Consider the following 17,514-nt stretch of genomic DNA (forward strand, 5'->3'; position numbering starts at 1 on the left):
AAAAGGGGTGGGATATATGGAAATAAATAAACAAATGTTATTTAGCACAGTTGTAAGTGGTGAGGACATAGATTGATAGTGGATTTTAAGGGACCGTTAGAGAGAGGTACAACTGAACCACTCTTCAAAGGGATCTCATTAAAGAGCATTCTGAGGCTTAGCAGTAACTACCGTAGTCAGTCACATGTAGTATGGCTGCCAACTCAGTTTGAGGCTAACATTACTCATTCCTTCTAGTCCAGGAAAAACGGAAGTGGGTATGGTCAGTTTAAGCCATATTAAGACTTGAGAAACCACCATCAAGATGAATTTTGTTGCCCAAATGGCACTAATAAGCTAGATCAGAAGAGTAGTAGGTTAGCATAGCATTGTCCTGCATGGAGTCAGACTCTGTTGCAGATTCTTCAGTCAATAGTCAACCTTCTTAATTCCAAAAATAGTGATGTGTCAGATCTTTCCAAAAGACTAGAATTTTGTATCATAGACAAAAAATGTGCATTGCTAACTATGTGTATTTTTTTGAAATTATTTGGGATATACATTTGAATAAAGATTGGTTTGACTGATTATATTTCTCTGCCGCTTTTCATTCAGGTTTAATCATTATAGAATAAAGAGGATTTATCGAAGAGAGCAAAGCACTGCACTTTGCTGCTTGCCTGAGCAGCATTTGATTGAAATCTGTCATGGATGTTTACTGACAGTATCCAGATGGATCCTATGTAAATGAGGGGCAACCTGTTTAAAAGCAAGGCATGCAAAAGCAGAAAAACTGGGCTTGGGGACTAACAGATTCCCAACATATGACACAACTTAGCTGAAGTACACTGTATATGGGAACTTGCTGCTGAAGCTGTTTACAAAATTCGTACCTGGACACGGTGTATTCTACAACCCTAAGAATATGGTCATGTGGCCCAATGGCCCATCGTTCTTGGTTGGTGGTATAGGACACATACAGCTTTCCATTTTTTTTGTAATTGGGATGGAATGCAAGGCTTAAGAGCCCTCTTTCATCTCCACCCTGCAGTCAAATGGGGGAAAAAACAAAGAATTGTGAAGTTAATTATGTTCTTTATTGTGTTTAAGAGGGACCCCCCCTTAAAAAAAGTTTCTTTCTTGTGAGTAATCTTTGCCTGCCTCCTTTCTTCTTTTCATTCTTCGTTTTCTAACTATGGCACAAAAAAGGATTATAAAACATTTCATCCGGTTTGGGGAATGGGGGGGGGGCGGTTGTTGCTCCTTGAGAGTTGGAAAAGAACAATTGTTTTGTGTAGCTATTGGTGTACAAGCCTCCTCACTCCTTTCTATGGAGAGATCTTTGGGAAGCCATGAAGACAAGTTTAAGTGCTGCAGAGAATTCTTTCCTGGATTACTAGGTTGCTTGTTATAAGCAGAAGGCAAATTAGGAAAAAGGTCTATAATCAGCAGTCACTTCAAATCCAAGTATCCAAGCCCTAAAACACAGTGCCAACTCCCACTGTCTTGGCAATATGTTTAGAAAACAGTTAAATTGCTTGTGTAATATGTAAACCTTTGTTTTACCCTGGAGGCAACTGCATCACTTGTCACAACGATGGTGGTCTGTTCATCATTGCTAGCATACTGTAGGTAATAAGCAGCCTCCATTCTCACTGCATGAAAGCATCATTCTGTACAGGGGTCCATAGGGCAAAGGTTTTTATTATTTCAAAAAACAAAAAATAGAAAATGCCCAAACATCTTTCTTTCATTATTTATGTATGCCACACAGATTAGTACTGTTATATGTTTAGCATCAATTTCATGTACTGTGACAATACAAATGCCAGCAAAAAAATGCAGCATTAAAAAAAACACCCAAAAGGAAGGGGTGGGAGGGGAAGGGAGGGAGATTGTGACCTATGAGGTGAAATTCTGTTATTGCTGACTTAGCAATATCAATACATTTCAGAGTTTCTGCAACTTTGGGTTGGATCCAGACTTGGCTATGCATAGAATATGCTCACTGAAATCAATGGGGCTAAAGTTTATAAAGACATAATTTAAATCCCACTGATTTCAATGGGTCTACTTTAGGCATAACCAACTCCAATCTGTTATATGTAACTGGGTGCAAAAATGGACTTAAATGCAAACTTAATACAAAGTTAAGCTCCTTCAACTCCCATTGAAATGAAAGACAAGGGTCAAGATCAAGAAAACCCATTAGGAACATGCAAGCCCTTCTTGCAAGTACCAGTGGGCCATGGAACCCCTTGTTTCCTCCTCTGATTTCCCCCTCCTTATGTTAAATTAGAGGCCACCATCAGAGACCATTGTTGGACTTCCACTGGGTTTTGGTTGCTAGTTTTTTTTTTTTTAGTAACATGGAGAGCTGCTTTCAGAAAGTCCCCACTGCATTCCCAGTATGGTTCTTTGGATCCCAGCAACAGTTAATTACATTGCACTTTCAATGGCCTCATAAGTGCTCATTCAATTAGCAGCATCTAGGATGAAAGGTTTAGTAAACCATCCATCCTCTTTCTAAGTTCATAAACAAAAACAATTTGCAGCTGCTGCCAAGTTGCCATGATATGTTGATTTCAGTATCCTTACACAAAGTATAATGGAACACCAGTTATCTGAACTGTGATTACTCTGAACCTAATATCTGAGGTCACTGCCGTGTATTCCATTTGAACTCATATTTGCACATTATGTTTATACAATACATGCATTTCATTCTCCAGCCCCGCCAATTTCCCCGAATGGCGTCACAAAGAGCTGCTATAGTCTGAAGATCTAATTTGCATTAAAATGCATTAATGCCCAGTTTTAGCAACATTGGTTTAATGATGTTATAGCAACATGGGATAATGATGGCTATTTAATAAGCTAGTCACTACTGATCATTTAAGAACCTTTTGACTTTAGCTTTTTCTTTTTTTAATAAAATGCTTTTATTTCAAAATTTTAAAAAAGTACATCAAGTCTTCACATATACTAACAGAATATAAGATACAAAGCAAAACAAAACCAAAATCATACCTGCCAAAACAATATCTCAAAATGTGTTCCAATTCCACTAATAAACAATACTTCCAACCCTTTCCATTATATCTGGTTCTTTTTGTTGTTGTTTCTCGCAGGTTTATTTACATCAATTTGAATTCCCCCCCCACTGTTTTCCTTTTTTATATTTTACAGATATCGTTCTAATTCTGCCAATAAAGTGTTATTGTTGTTATATGTTTTTAAATACTCCCTAAAGATTATCCATTCTTTTGATATTTTTTGGTTACCTAGGTCCCGCACCCACCCCGTTAATTTCGCTAATTGTAAATATTCAATCAATAGGGCTTGCCACTCTACGATAGTTGGAGGTGTTTCATCTTTCCATTTCCTTGCGGTCAGTGTTCTGGCGGCAGTCAAGCTGTACATCATAAGTGTTCTGGTTTCCTTTTTGAAATTATCAGGTAGAATACCCAAGAGGAATATTTTGGGTTTTTTCTTAAATGTTATCCTGAATATTTTTTTAATTTCATTGTATATTTCATTCCAATAGGTTTTAATCAGATCGCACGTCCACCAAATATGAAAATACGACCCAAACTCTTTTTTACACCTCCAACATTCTGGGTTTCTCCCTTTATACATTTTTGCTAGTTTTTGTGGAGAGAGGTGCCACCTGTATAACATTTTCATACTATGTTCCCTCAATGAGTAGCATGCCGTGAACTTTATATCTTTTGTCCACAGTTGTTCCCATTGTTCCATTGTTATATTGTGTCTGCAGTCCTGCGCCCATTTGATCATAACGGTTTTGATTTCATCAGTTAGATTACCATTAATCAGGAGCCTTGCTGTTTGCCGATCATATATGGCCTCCATTCCTCTCCTAAACTGTGTCCCCAGCTCCATCATTTCCCATTGCTTTTTCAAATATTTCCAGGAAACGTTATCGAACGCCTTCTCAGCGTCGATGAGTAGGAGCGCAGCCTTTTTATCATTGTTCACTTCTAGGCATTCTATTAGGTCTGTAATGTTCCTTGTATTATTAGAGATCTGTCTCCCTGGAAGAAAACCTGACTGGTTTGGATGGATAATACCTTTTATAGCTTCTTTCAACCTGTTAGCTAATATGTTTGTAAAAAATTTATAATCACAGTTTAGGAGTGAAATAGGTCAATAGTTTGCCATCCCTTCAAGGTCTCCTCCTTGTTTCGGTATGAGGTTTGACTTTAGCTTTTCATAACACTGTTTGAAAAAATAGAAAAAAATACTGCCAATACCCAGGTGAATGTTTATAGCTTAACTTTTCTATAGTGAAAATAGCCACCTGCTATGAATGCAGTCTGCGTGTTCTCAACAGCCAATGCATAATTAAAATAGCTATGTTGAGAATATTTAAGCTGCAATTGCTTCATCATGTTCCCAACTCAAAATTCAAACTACAGTATATTTGCTATGCAACGGATAAACATCTATTCTATGAATGTGACCTTTTGGGCCCACATCAAGCATGCTTCTTCACAACAAATTCAAGAGGAATTGGTTGTTGACACTTTGCAGCAAAGTTGCTTTTCAAGTGGTTGTGATCAGGTGGAAGAAGCTCAGTGTGCTGTGATTCACCCAGGGAGCCACTGTTTACATAACCAAGTGAGATCATCCGGAGGAGCACTGATAGTTATCCCCTGTGTTACAGACGCCCAAGTGACCTTAGCCAGAAATCAGCCACTTAGTGTCGCCAGTCCCATGCTGTGAGACACACTTCCAGCAGAGATTCAGCAGACAACCTCACTTTTGGCATCCAAGTGAACCTTGAAGACAGGCTTATGTAGCTGTTTGAAATTTTCTTGAGTAGCTAGTCATATTAAGAATTGTTTTGTACTGCTTTTAATTTTTATTTAATGTTTTTAAATTGATGTACACTGCCCTGATATTTTATGAGATGGCTGTATATAAACACTCTTATATAAAATGAAGGAAGGAAGGAAGGAAGCTGGAAGTCACTATGGCCCATAAAAAGTTGAAGCTGCCATGTCTTTTGGCACACATTGCTGCAGCATGAAAAATGCAGGTTGAGTTGCAAGTCTGGGATAAGAGCAACCTGGATAGATGCGCAATATACCTTTGTGCATAATGCCTTGTGGAATGCTACTCCAGAGGGTTCCCTGTCCCAATTTGGGGAGAGAGTTTTAGGGGCAAAGGGGGATGCTGTTAGAAATGGGCGGGGAGAGAACTGAAAAATCTTTGACGCATGCTTGGAAATCGCATACAAAACTTTGCATCCTGGCCATTGTAAACCCATCATATGGTCCATTTTTACCACTTGTATGGATCCACTCGGCCCATATTTTCAATAAACCTATTTGTGGCAACCTCAACCCTGCCGTGTGGGGTCATCACCCTTGCAGATGACCGCAGTGCCTGGAGACAGACAAGACAGGTTGTATATCCATAGTAGTGAGCAGAAGAGAAACAACCACAGAGAGAAGAAACATCCTGGTGCATCTGCAGCAGCACACCCAGATGCCTTCATCTACTCTACACTACATCTGCCTGAAACACCTGTAAAATCTCCTACAGCAGAAGTGTCATATCATGTTTTGTACAACCCAGAGTGTTTTTCTGGGTATCACCGGTCCTAGCATCAGGCAGTTTTATATATTTCTATGATCCAAGAGCAGGAAAACATACCACAATGATTACTTTCCTGTTGTTACACACCCTCATATTTTGATGCAGGAAGGAAGGAAGGAAGGAGATACTGAAATGGTTGGGGGATTTTACCAACCAAATATTACTAATGATGAGAATGCTTGGCTGGAGTAAGGAATACGTGATTTCCGACTCCTTGTTTCCATAAAGATTATTTTATGGTCTGTAGCTAATATAGTGGTCATGCAGCTAAAGGCATTATCTTCGCATCATTAGAATGAAACATAACACTGGAAATCCCTGACTTCATTGCTTGAGGTTTCATTGGTATCTGAGATTTTATATTTCCCATTGTAAATCTAAATAAGAACTTGTGCTGACCTTTATTAGAGCAAACATTAAACAATTTAGTAAGATTACTACTATGAAAGGGAACTTTTAAAAATGTGTTTTGGACCACCAAGAAACAATCATAAATTTAAGGAAATATGAGGTTACGACCATGTGACTTCCCTTGCCGAGTTATGTAACAGATTGATGTGACTTAAAGGTCATACTTTTTTTAAAAAGACACATTTTAAAGAGATTTATAAAATTTCTATTTATACAATGTTCATATCAACAATTTAAAGGTATAAGTTACTAGAATAACATATAAAGTTCAATTCCTATGACCCCCCTTTACAAAATACAGAATACTGGGTCAATAGTAAATTATATAATCTAGAGCTCTATTAAACTCATATCTTTTAATGGACAGGCAAATGGTTCATAATGATCAAATTTTAGTTAATGCTGAGGAAATGCCAGTCTGCTTATATGCTAATTTTTAAAACTGAGAATTGATATCTTTACTTCATTTTAAGCCCTAAATGTAAAGTCGAGAGTGGGGAAAAATAGAATAACTGAAATTAGTTGCACCAGCCCAGCAAAAACAATATCCATGGTCTGCCCTTCTGCATATCTACTTCTTACACATGCAGCTATGAAGAAAGGACTGGGAAGGACAGCTAGGGCAGAACCACATAGGCTGGATCCATGGGGAGGGGGCAGGGGCTTCTTGGGCAAGCTGTCAAAACTCCAACTTGCTGCCTCCCAAGTTGTAATTCAGTAAGAAAACAACAACCCACCAATCCTCACCCCCTAAATGTCAAGAGACTTCATTCATCTCCAACAGCACATCTCTTTTGTCCCTTGGCTTAGATCACATCCTGCTTTCCATGACAAATCATTTAACTGTATATCAAAATTGAGTTACATGAAAGCTAATGGCTAGTATAACAGAGCTAGCGGTATCAACTGTATGTTTTGTATAAATAATATTCACAACAAAGATAAGAGGGACAGATTTTTTTAAGGCTGCTTCTTTGCTTTATAACAATTTACAGTCTAGGAATGAATGAGAGCAAGGGAGAGCGAGCATTAATAAAAGTCAGCCACCATTATGATGTCACACTCCTAATTTCCCCTGAAATAAACTAGCAGGTACAAATAATATTTATAATAAGTGACATCATCAATGTATCTTTCCATTGCTCAGACCTTGTGTTATATATAGCAGTGTTTCCTGTTTGTTGTAAAGAACACCTTCTGGGTGGAATGGATTCCATTAACAAAAATCTGTCTTATGTTAAGCCATCTTTGTTAAAACATAAGTACACACACCAGACCAGGAATGATACAGATACAATTTAGCAATTTATAAAAACTTAATCATGTGTTACAAATTAAGGACTCCATCCTGTGTTAAAGTAATCCATAGCTACATAAAGAAAACAGAGTCCAGATAATATGAATAAAGCTCATTTCCTAGGAAATTCATCATCTCTAAACAAAAAAATTCCCATACACATTGCTTGATCACAATTATGGGCCTAACTGCTAAATACTGATGTAACCAAGCTTATTGGAGGTATGCTGTGGCATACAGTTTTTTATATTATCTTTTAGAATCTGATAGAGAAGAAGTCATGATTGTTTTTTGAGAAAAGTCAAAGAGCCTGATTTTTGCAGAATTGTTCAATCTGTACTAAAAAATCAGTATGCAACGTTTATGATGTCCATTCATAAACATCTGTTTCCAGAAAACCTTGGTCATTTCAAGTAACATTGTAGGATGATGCCCGGTTCCCCAGGGAATGTCCATTCATGTGTTTTCATTCAGAGTTTAATGCCAGTGTGTGGTGAATGCTGGACAACAATAATTCAATGTGAGCAAAACTAATATACCGTAATCTGTGGGAATCCATGATGTCTGCCCAGAAGAAAATGAGTGTCTGGAAAGGTTCTCAAAAGTTTCATTAGTATGATTAAAATATACATGTGAATGAGGAATTTGCTTGTGGTTCAGGTTTTTTTTTAATGGGAGGCAGAATGCAACACCAGTTTATATCAGCACCAACATTTGCCTGGGTGCTTCTGAATGCGATGACTAGGAAGCCTTCTTCAATTTCAGCTATAAAGCAGATCCAGTGATTCTCTTTACTAATAATGCCAGTGCTTTTTTTCTTTTTTAAAAAGTTTAGAGGTACTCTCATTTTGACTCAAGAAAACCACCATTTTATAGTTCAAATCGGGGGAAATAAATATAGTAAATGGACAAAAGTACAAAGATTCACAAAAATGTTTAGGGGTATGTGTACCCATGCATCCCTCCAGAAAAAAACCACTGAATAATGCCCAGGAGAAAAAGTGCATTGCCTTCCCATGCACTATACAAGAGACAAGAGTGACAAGAGCTAGTGTTTAGCCAGGCTATCTGTGAGAAGATATGGCACTTGGAGACAGTCACCACATCACCCTAAATAAATGTTGACTTAGTATGATCTGCTCTCCCCAAGTGAACAGAACATTTGTCAGACCTGATGAAGATTAGACCACAGAGGAGGTCAGAGGAGGTGGGTGTGGCAGTAGTTTGGAGTGGACAGTGAGAGCAGAAGACCAATAAGCTGGGACAAACATCAAAGGTATGGTGGCCAGAGATGGGTCCTTCAGGACACTGGACAGATCCATTTTTCAAGTCAAATATGGCCAGTTCCCATTCAGATATTTTGGCTATTACAGAGGGCTTGTGTGATGAAGTGGTTATACTGCCTGACTTAGCTTGGGAAGACCCTGGTTCAAATCCCTGCTTGGCCCCAGTGCTTACAATGCTTGAGGCCAGTTAGCATCACTTAGCTTAACCTAGGCTTGTTGTGAGGATAAATTTGAGGGGCAGGAATCATATCACTTAGCTTAACCTAGGCTTGTTGTGAGGATAAATTTGAGGGGCAGGAATCATATCCTATACTGGAAGATCCTCTCAGAAGTGGGCAGGATTAACAAGAACAGCAATTTTGCTTGACCACAAGGCAAACATGTTACAAAGTACTAAACTTGGAAAATAACTTAAATTTTAATAAAGGGGAAAGGAAGGGGAATAACAGTTTCTATAAATACAAACAACAATAACTACTTTTTAAAATAGTAGGTAATATATATATATGAACAACTAACTTAATTGTAACCAGGGGACCATGTCTGAAACTGCCTAAGCATGCGTTAAAAAGCAATATAATAACTTCCTCTCTTTATAACTGCAGAAATACTCCTTCACATTTCTTATGTTCTTAAAACTGATAGACCAAGGCGGGGGGGGGGGGGGACTGAGCTGGCTCCAAAGAACGACGAGTGGAAAGAAAATTAGTGCAGTTCCACAAGTATGTGACAAAAGGTTTATACAGTGTTCTAATTGGCAGGTTCTATAATAGTACTCACATTTCCACTGATGCAAGAGATTACACAAGCATAAGAATATCCTTTGAGATTCATTTAATTTGTTTCACACAGTGGGAAGCACTGCATCTATGTCTGGAACATACCAGTACTTTCCACATGCAGAAGGGCACCTTTAGATATAACAGCACTTGAAGATTATAGAAAATCTAATGTATGCCATAATGATTGAAGCAAACAATTTATTTATGTTATTTATTAAATTTCCATACTGCCATTCATTTGAGGGTCACAGGGCAGTGATATAAAAACACAAAAATACATAGCACAGGAACAAACAAAAGCAGTAACGCCTCCCATATATTGTTTAATGTTTTTATTTATTATATTAAACCATTTCATTTGCCAGAAAAACCAAAGTTTTTCTTCAGTCCCTTATGATTTATCTACATGCTGCCCTGATCTTCATTAAGTCATATGTACAGTATATGGGCATAATGAATGGTTAAATGGCTGAAATCTGATAACAGTTGGAAAGTCTTCACTAGGGATGGAGGAGAAATCCACTCCAGTAAACTCAAGAATGGATTCCTTGCCTTGTGAGGGTTAGTCTCCTTCAAACAAGCACCAGTGTTTTTCACTGTTTTTTTTTCCTTAAAGAGGTCAGTGAACTTTATAACACCATTAATTAAATGAGGTCAATTGTAACATTGGTTTCATTTCATGTTAACTTCTCTGGACGTCTGTCGCATTGGCACTTTGGCAAATCCAATAAATGAAATAATAAAAGAACGGCATTGTTTAGATTGAAGTCTGATGCCTGAAGGAAACTGTATGACCACTCAAAACTATTACATACTCAGAATAAGGGAAACTTAAACATAAAGATTAACCAAATGTTCATCTGTGTTGATGGACTGCATCCAGCCATAGTGAAGATTTCTTGAGGTTTTCAGCATTACTGCTACTACTGCTACGTATTATTACTATTAATACTATTATTTGGCTTAGCCCTATGGTTGATTTGAACCTGAGTTTCCCACGGTCAAAGTTAGCACTCTAGCTAAGCATACCACACTAGTCGTTTAGTTGTGTCCGACTCTTCGTGACCCCATGGACCAGAGCATGCCAGGCACTTCTGTCTTCCACTGCCTCCTGCAGTTTGGTCAAACTCATGTTGGTAGCTTAACCTTACAACCTTAATGTTGTAATATTCAGGACCGATAAAATACTTCTTCATGCAGTGCATAGCCAAACTATGGAACTTGCTGCCCCAGGAGGCAGTGATGGCATCAACTTGGATGGCTTTTAAAAAAGGATTAGACAAATTCATGGAGGAAAGGGCTATCAATGGCTACTAGACATGATGGTTATGCTCTACCTTCACAGCTAGAGGCAATAATGCTTCTGAATACCAGTTGCTCATGTTCTGCTTGCTGGTTTCACATCAGCATCTGGCTGGTCACCGTGAGAACAGGTTGCTGGGTTAGATTGGCCATTGGCCTGTTCCAGTAGGCTATTCTTATGCTCTTAACCCTAACTACACCCCATGGGTTGTGAATATGTACCTCAGCTTGCTGTGTTCTAGCATGTATATTGTATAATGACTGTTAGTTATTTGACCCTTTCCCTTTCTTAAAATCCTCAAGTATTTAATTATACTTTTGACATTGCAAGCTAGTTCAATGACAGTACGATATTGTTGTTTTGTTTTACTGTAAGTTTACAGCCTAATTATGAATTAAAATGGTTTTCCAGATACAATGTTTTGGGTCTTAATAATCTCACCCACCTTGCTGTAACACCTTTTTATTTTATTCACATTCCAGAAATTTTCATACTTAAGTGGGTATCTTTAAGCAGCCTCTGTTCTGATCATATAGATTTTAATTTCCTAACTTTCCCCTTTAGGCTATTTTTGGTTTCCGTGTTATTAAAAAAATGAAGATTCCTGTGAAATTATTGGTTTATGTTATGATCCCCATGGGAGGATGCCAAGTTTAATTACATTATGGTCATTGCTACCAAGTGGCTGAACCACACATTTCCTGAATCGGACATGATTTTTGTTAAGAGCAATTTCTTTCCCTGAGTCTTCCAGAACTAGCTTAAGAGCAATACGTTTTTTTGCTGCACATATCCCCAGAAGGAAAACAATTTAGTGGATAAGACTAGTGGAAGAACACCGCCTCCCCCATATTAACAAGCAACTTAGGGTTGATTTATACAAGTATTAGCCCAGGACACACAGCAAATTCACAACTGACCATGTACTGAAATGGTTAATGCCCCAAACTTGAATCTTCACATCCAGAAATTTTCCTTTATATATATATATATTTTCACCAACAAGCTTTACTCTTAAGCTTGATTGTTACTTTTACATTGTAGGTACCCTGCCCTGGAACCATTTGGTGAAGTGGGAGTTAGAAATAATAAATAATAGGCCAAAGTCCAATAACAGACATGGCCTCAGATGGCTGAAAAGCACTCAAGAAGAGAGGCTGAAGAGGTAAGTGGCAGGTGTGGGGCAGCAAATGCTTATTCAACGAACTTGGTAAAGTTCAGATACTGGGAAACACAAGCTGTCCAGCTTTGTTACACTCTTCAAGGAGTACTACTATCTAACAGAGACTTCACCAGTTTTAAACTGCTTCTCAGGCTGCTTACTGGAAATGTAAATTCTTTGCAAAAAGCAGTATGGAACCTGTTTTCAGAGTTGGTTGTGGAATTCAAGAACTATTTTTCTGATGGGAACCAGAGCTTTGCTATATGCACAATAGATCCCAGTTGCTAATCAAATAATTCTTTCTCTTTTCTATGAATAGCCACCCCCCCCTTTTTTAAACAAAGAGAAGACTAAACAAATAAATCAGAAGGAGGTCTATAGGTTTCTTCATAGTTAATGAATAAATGAGAAATGCAATACATGGATAAATAAAATTGGAATTGTTGCAATATATGAAGTAGAATTTAGTTTAGATGACTGTAAATGTTACTCCATTCAGGTGATATTACTGAATGTTTAGGCTCTACATTGCAAATTCATTTAGCTGTATTCCTGCGCATATTTCCAAATTATTCACACATGAAGGACATTTTATTTAAAAGAACCGATATTTACATATGGTTGTGCATGGTGTAGCAGCTGAAAGGGCCATACAGTGAATCTGGAATACCAGGAGTCTTTTCTGTCATATGTACAGTATGGCCAAACTATAAAACTAACAAAATGTGGAAGAAAATACAGTTTGAACAAGTGTTATGGCCACAGTCTAATGCCCATTCATTGAATGGGGCCATTCTAGTTATGGAAAATGGAACACTTGCTGCTTTTATTGCTCCCTTAGCTGTTTGTGAAGAATAAATGTACTGGCCAACATTTTTACCAAATATGGGTGAATGAGCAAATGTGTGGGTTCCTAGAATGAAGATTGCAGTTGCAGCACTCATCCCCCAGTACTGCTGTAGCTCCAGACAAACCAAAAGCTGTAATAAAGGTTTGCTCTTGGAGGAGAAAAACCGCGAGCCCAGGTTCAGAGGGGGTCGAGATGCCAGCTGATGGATGATCCCCCGATCTCTGGAGCAACATAGCCAGCGACTCAGACTTCAGAAGTCTGAGCACACTAAATTAGCAGCGCACTGCACGAACAGAAGCGGTGTGGTGGAGCGTAAACAGACATGTGACATGTAGCAATCTCACACGTCTGCTCCTTAAGGTGGAATGGAATATCCCAACAAACGCTAAGCCCAACCGTGGCTTAGCTCCAGGTTGGGAGGCAATAACAGGACTGGGGGTGGACTGCAACCATGATTTTCACTCCATGAACCCACACATTTGCTTGCTTGTGCTAAGTCACAGTTTGGCTCAGTGTTATTCTGAATCTCTTTGCTACCATTTCTTTATTCTTTTCTTGTTCTGACTCACTTAATGCCTTGGGTTGATGATCTGCTCTGATGTCACAGTGGGCTTCTGATACTCTTGCAGGTAAGTCAGGAAGGCCTTCAAGGTTCTCTGTGACATCAAAGGGCCTTTTGCAGATCCCAGCTGTCATAGCCTTTGATTGCCACTGCTTTAGTTTTTTTGAAGTCACAGAGGACTCTGCAAGTCTTGGGCAATAGAAGCAATAGAAAAATCAGCAATTATGAATTTGGAGGACCATGGACAACTTTAAGCTAAATTATCTGGGGAATTCATGAATATGCTTATGGTATGAGCTTTCAAATGGTGCCATAGTTCTGATAAGTCCAGTAGGTCTAGTCTATCCTTTACTAGACTCAGAGAGAAAACTCTGACTTGGTGCTAATAAGTTAGGATGTAATAGTTATCTACTTAAGTTATCTGCTTAAATGCAGGAATTATAAATTTTTATGGGGCCTGTTGAACACTGGGACCAAATCCTGCACTCTTTATCCAAATAGAAAATATGGCTTGCCTTTGCTACACAAACCATAGAAAATCTTAAGTATTCACTATATATATATAGAGAGAGAGAGAGAGAGAGAGAGAGAGAAGAGAGAGAGAGAGAGAGAGAGAGAGAGAGAGAGAGAGAGAGAGAGAGAGAGAGAGGACTTATTCACCATGAAAAGAAGTTGCATGAGTGGACTGCTTTGTAACAAAAGGTTAATGCTGCAGGCAGAAATCTGTCTATTCCCCTTTTTCCAGACATTTGACCTGGTCCTTGAATATGTTTGTCTACTGGGCATAATTTTGTGCTCTTCCATAGTAAGTTTGTTAACAATCTTTTATTATTTTGTGTAATCTCTTGGGTGGCTTGTATTTGAAGTTTAAGGCTTGTTTACATACACTTTAAAGAGCTTAAGTTTATGAGAAAACAGATGCTAAAGAATGATTGTAGCAACACTAACCGTCTCTCCAAATGCATATTGCAGTTAAAGTTTAGGGGCAAAAAAGAAACATAGAAGCTAATCAAATTAGATTTCTCTGAATTTGAACAAATCTAAAAGATTTTTTTCCTTACCAGTCCTTTAAAAGTGTCCAAGGTTTAGTCTGTGTGCCTAAACACTATCTGAAATTAGACAGGGAGGTTCAGAAGATTATGGCTGTATCCTGAAAAATGCTTCACATGCACACACTGTTAAAAATCGTATCTCATATTTCACATCCTATTTGCTAATGGGAAACCATGTTTATGCCATTATTATTATTATTATTATTATTATTATTATTATTATTATTATTATTATTATTGCCAAAGAAGGAAGGAATACAGGAAGCCACCTCATACAGAGTCAGACTAGTGGTGCATTTAACTCAGCACCTATGATGTCTGGGAACAGCTCTCTGGGGTTTCAGAGAGGACTCGTAGCCCATTGTGGAGATGCCACGGGCTGAATGGATCTGGGAACTTTTGCATGCATGGCATGTGCTCAACCAATGAGCAGGAGAGAAAGAAGAAAAAGCATTTCAGAGAATTAAGGGCTGTCCTTTAACAACAAGGTCACTGATTTTCCTTGTAGCAAGGAGTCTTTAATAAAGTCTAATAGCACCTGTCACTGTACACATCACAGACCTAGAAGTACAAATCTTCATCCTTAGGAAGAAATAATCTGGTCTTGTAGACTGGCTTGAGTTGCAGTGATGTAAGCTGCAGTGCTCCAGCTGAAGCTCAAATATTATACTTGGGAAGCAGGATGGAAGTGGCTAGCTCCATCACACATCTTAAAAAAGTATTTGGCTAATGTAACTGCTTTGCTTTGCTTTCCATTCCTCCAATGCAGCAAAAGGCCAAATGATGCCACACAAGCTAAAGGAAGAGATCCTCCATTCTCTCTTCCACTGTTGAATGGAAAGTGTATGGCACTGTGTGCCATGAAGAGAACATAATAAGAGCCTTGTTGGATCAGGCATCTAGTCCAGCATCCTGTTCTCATGGTGGCCAACCAGATGTCTATGGGAAGCCCACAAACAGGACCTGAGGTTTAGCAGTGGTACATGGAAAACCAATGGTATAAAGGACCAAGGTAGCTCATGTGCCAATTTTTTCTTTTTATATATTTAACGCACTTGCATCCAGCTTTCTTCCACCATGGAAATCAAGACTGCATCAGTTGGTCCCCAGATGGTCTTCCATCCAGACATTACCCACACCCAGAAATATGTTGCTTTGACAAGACAGCTGCATCATGTGCCTCCAGACAATGCTTTGGGACAGATTCTAAAACTCGCCACATCCTATGAGTGACTACCTCAGGGCAGTGGTTCATAGCTTTTTCTGACTTAACTAAGGCTAGTCAATATGATCAAGTGGGTGAGGGAATGCTTTAAAACTGACCAGAAATGGGCTTCTCTGTTGGTGAACCAACAGAGCAACCAAGATGCTCATCACTCAGAACCTCTAATTTTAATCACACCAGCCACCTAAATGTGACTTGTGATATGGTAAAAGTCCTAGGTTCTGAAAGGGGAGTGCCCACACATGATCAGCTTCCCACATGGGACAACATTTGTTAAGTCAGATTTCATAAATAGGAGGGATTCCTTCTATCTGGCAAGAGTATTTTGTTGATAGCACATTCTAGTACTGACATCCAAAAAGCACATCATAGCTCTTTTCAGATATTCCCTCTTTATAATTATAATTACATGGGGGGGGGGGCAGCACTCTGCCCCTGCATCCCTTTCCAGGCCCAGTTCTTGCCTTCTTTCAAGGGGTGATATCTGGAAAAGGTTGGGAATACTGCATCATGAGCATTCTCAGCCAGGAGGAGACCATATCCTTTCTAGATGATCTCACAATGAATGGTTTGGGAAAGGGGAGGAAAGGGATGTTTAAGGCACAAAGGTGGAACAACCCCATTCTGCCCCTCCAAGTGATTACAACTATATGGAACAAATGCCTGAAACAAGTCCTGCGTGACACACACTGGGTTATAATAGGCCATCTGGACCACGTTTAGTATGACCATGGTTTGGTCTTCATCCCTTTCCTAGGTTCTCCTCCACCTTTTTCCAGATTTGCCATGAAAACTGCACATATTTTGATATTATTGTTGACTTCAGTGCCCCTTGTATCTCTTGCACAATATATATGTCACAGGACGTACCGGTATACTAGTATCCTCATTTTGTCAGGACTTGGGAATTTCTTAGAGCAATTGCTATTTGCTTCAGATGGTTGAAGCATAAAGCATACCATCACCATTGTGACTTTTGTGGGGCATAGCTGAAAACACGCCAGCTGAAAGCCCACCAAAGTGCACAACATGTACATCAAGAAAAAACATTTCCCTATGATTATATCAAGTACAAAGGCCCATACAAGGAAAAGCAAACACATCTGTGCTTAGCACTATGATGGCTAGCACATTATAAATACCTAAGAAAGTAAATTCAGGGACCTGATCTTCCTAGATTAGATAAACCTCTGTGTTGTCATAACAGACCTCCCTGATGCAAAAACTATGAAATGTCTGAAGTAATTTGATCATTGAATGTTGGTGCTTCACTTGAAGAAGAAGAAAAACACCCACAGAAGTATAGTGCTCTTTTTCTGAATTTATCTACTTTATATATTATTTTATAACCTTGTCACATCATGTAGGCCAGCTCCTCATAAACATAACAAAAACTTGACAAGCAGCTCTGGATTAGGCCAAAGACATATCAAGTCCAGCATTCTGTCTCCTGCAATGGCTCCCAGATATCTCTTGAGAAGCTAACATGCCCGTGCCTTTCTTCCTTTTATGTCAAGGTCGCCCCCTTGCTTTCAGAACTGCTGCCTTTATCTCAGGAAGAGCCCTGGTTCTTGCTTCCTGTTCAGAACATCAGTACAATAAAGCAATGTTATTCAACCTTGGGATACCCAAGCTTGGGATACTTCCATACTATGGTAACATAATCAAACCATGTGTCTCTCCTCAGTTCACATCATTGACTGATGCTAGGGTTGTGGATAGGATGCCAGAGAAATGTTTCTCACAATACGATCCTTGTCATAAGAGGGGAAGCCTGACTTGCCTTTTGGGGCAGGGATCCCACATTCATTGTCATGCCTAGTTCAGACCACAGGTTATGGAAATGAAGTCCATAATCTTGAACAGAATTCAAGCAGTAGAAATTTGTATCATAAGGATTCAACTGACAACATGTTTGCACCTTGTAAGAGGTCTGTGGCACAGATATACTTAGTTTTCCGAATGTCATTTGTGCATTGT

The 17,514-nt window shown here is 38.8% G+C and overlaps 1 protein-coding gene across 5 annotated transcripts in view; it reads right to left on the bottom strand.

Moving 5' to 3' along the window:
* The window catches only part of HHIP (hedgehog interacting protein), a 68,499-nt gene that overhangs the window by 19,554 nt on the left and 31,431 nt on the right, over window positions 1-17,514 (bottom strand). For all 5 annotated transcript variants that reach the window (XM_088660277.1, XM_088660278.1, XM_088660280.1 and 2 more), the window contains exon 5: window positions 873-1,024. In XM_088660277.1, the coding sequence (XP_088516403.1) occupies window positions 873-1,024 (152 nt within the window). The remainder of the gene's footprint in view (window positions 1-872; window positions 1,025-17,514) is intronic.

The sequence above is a fragment of the Zootoca vivipara genome, chromosome Z1, assembly GCF_965207765.1.
Source record: "Zootoca vivipara chromosome Z1, rZooViv2.hap1.1, whole genome shotgun sequence".
In the NCBI taxonomy this organism is placed as follows: domain Eukaryota; kingdom Metazoa; phylum Chordata; class Lepidosauria; order Squamata; family Lacertidae; genus Zootoca; species Zootoca vivipara.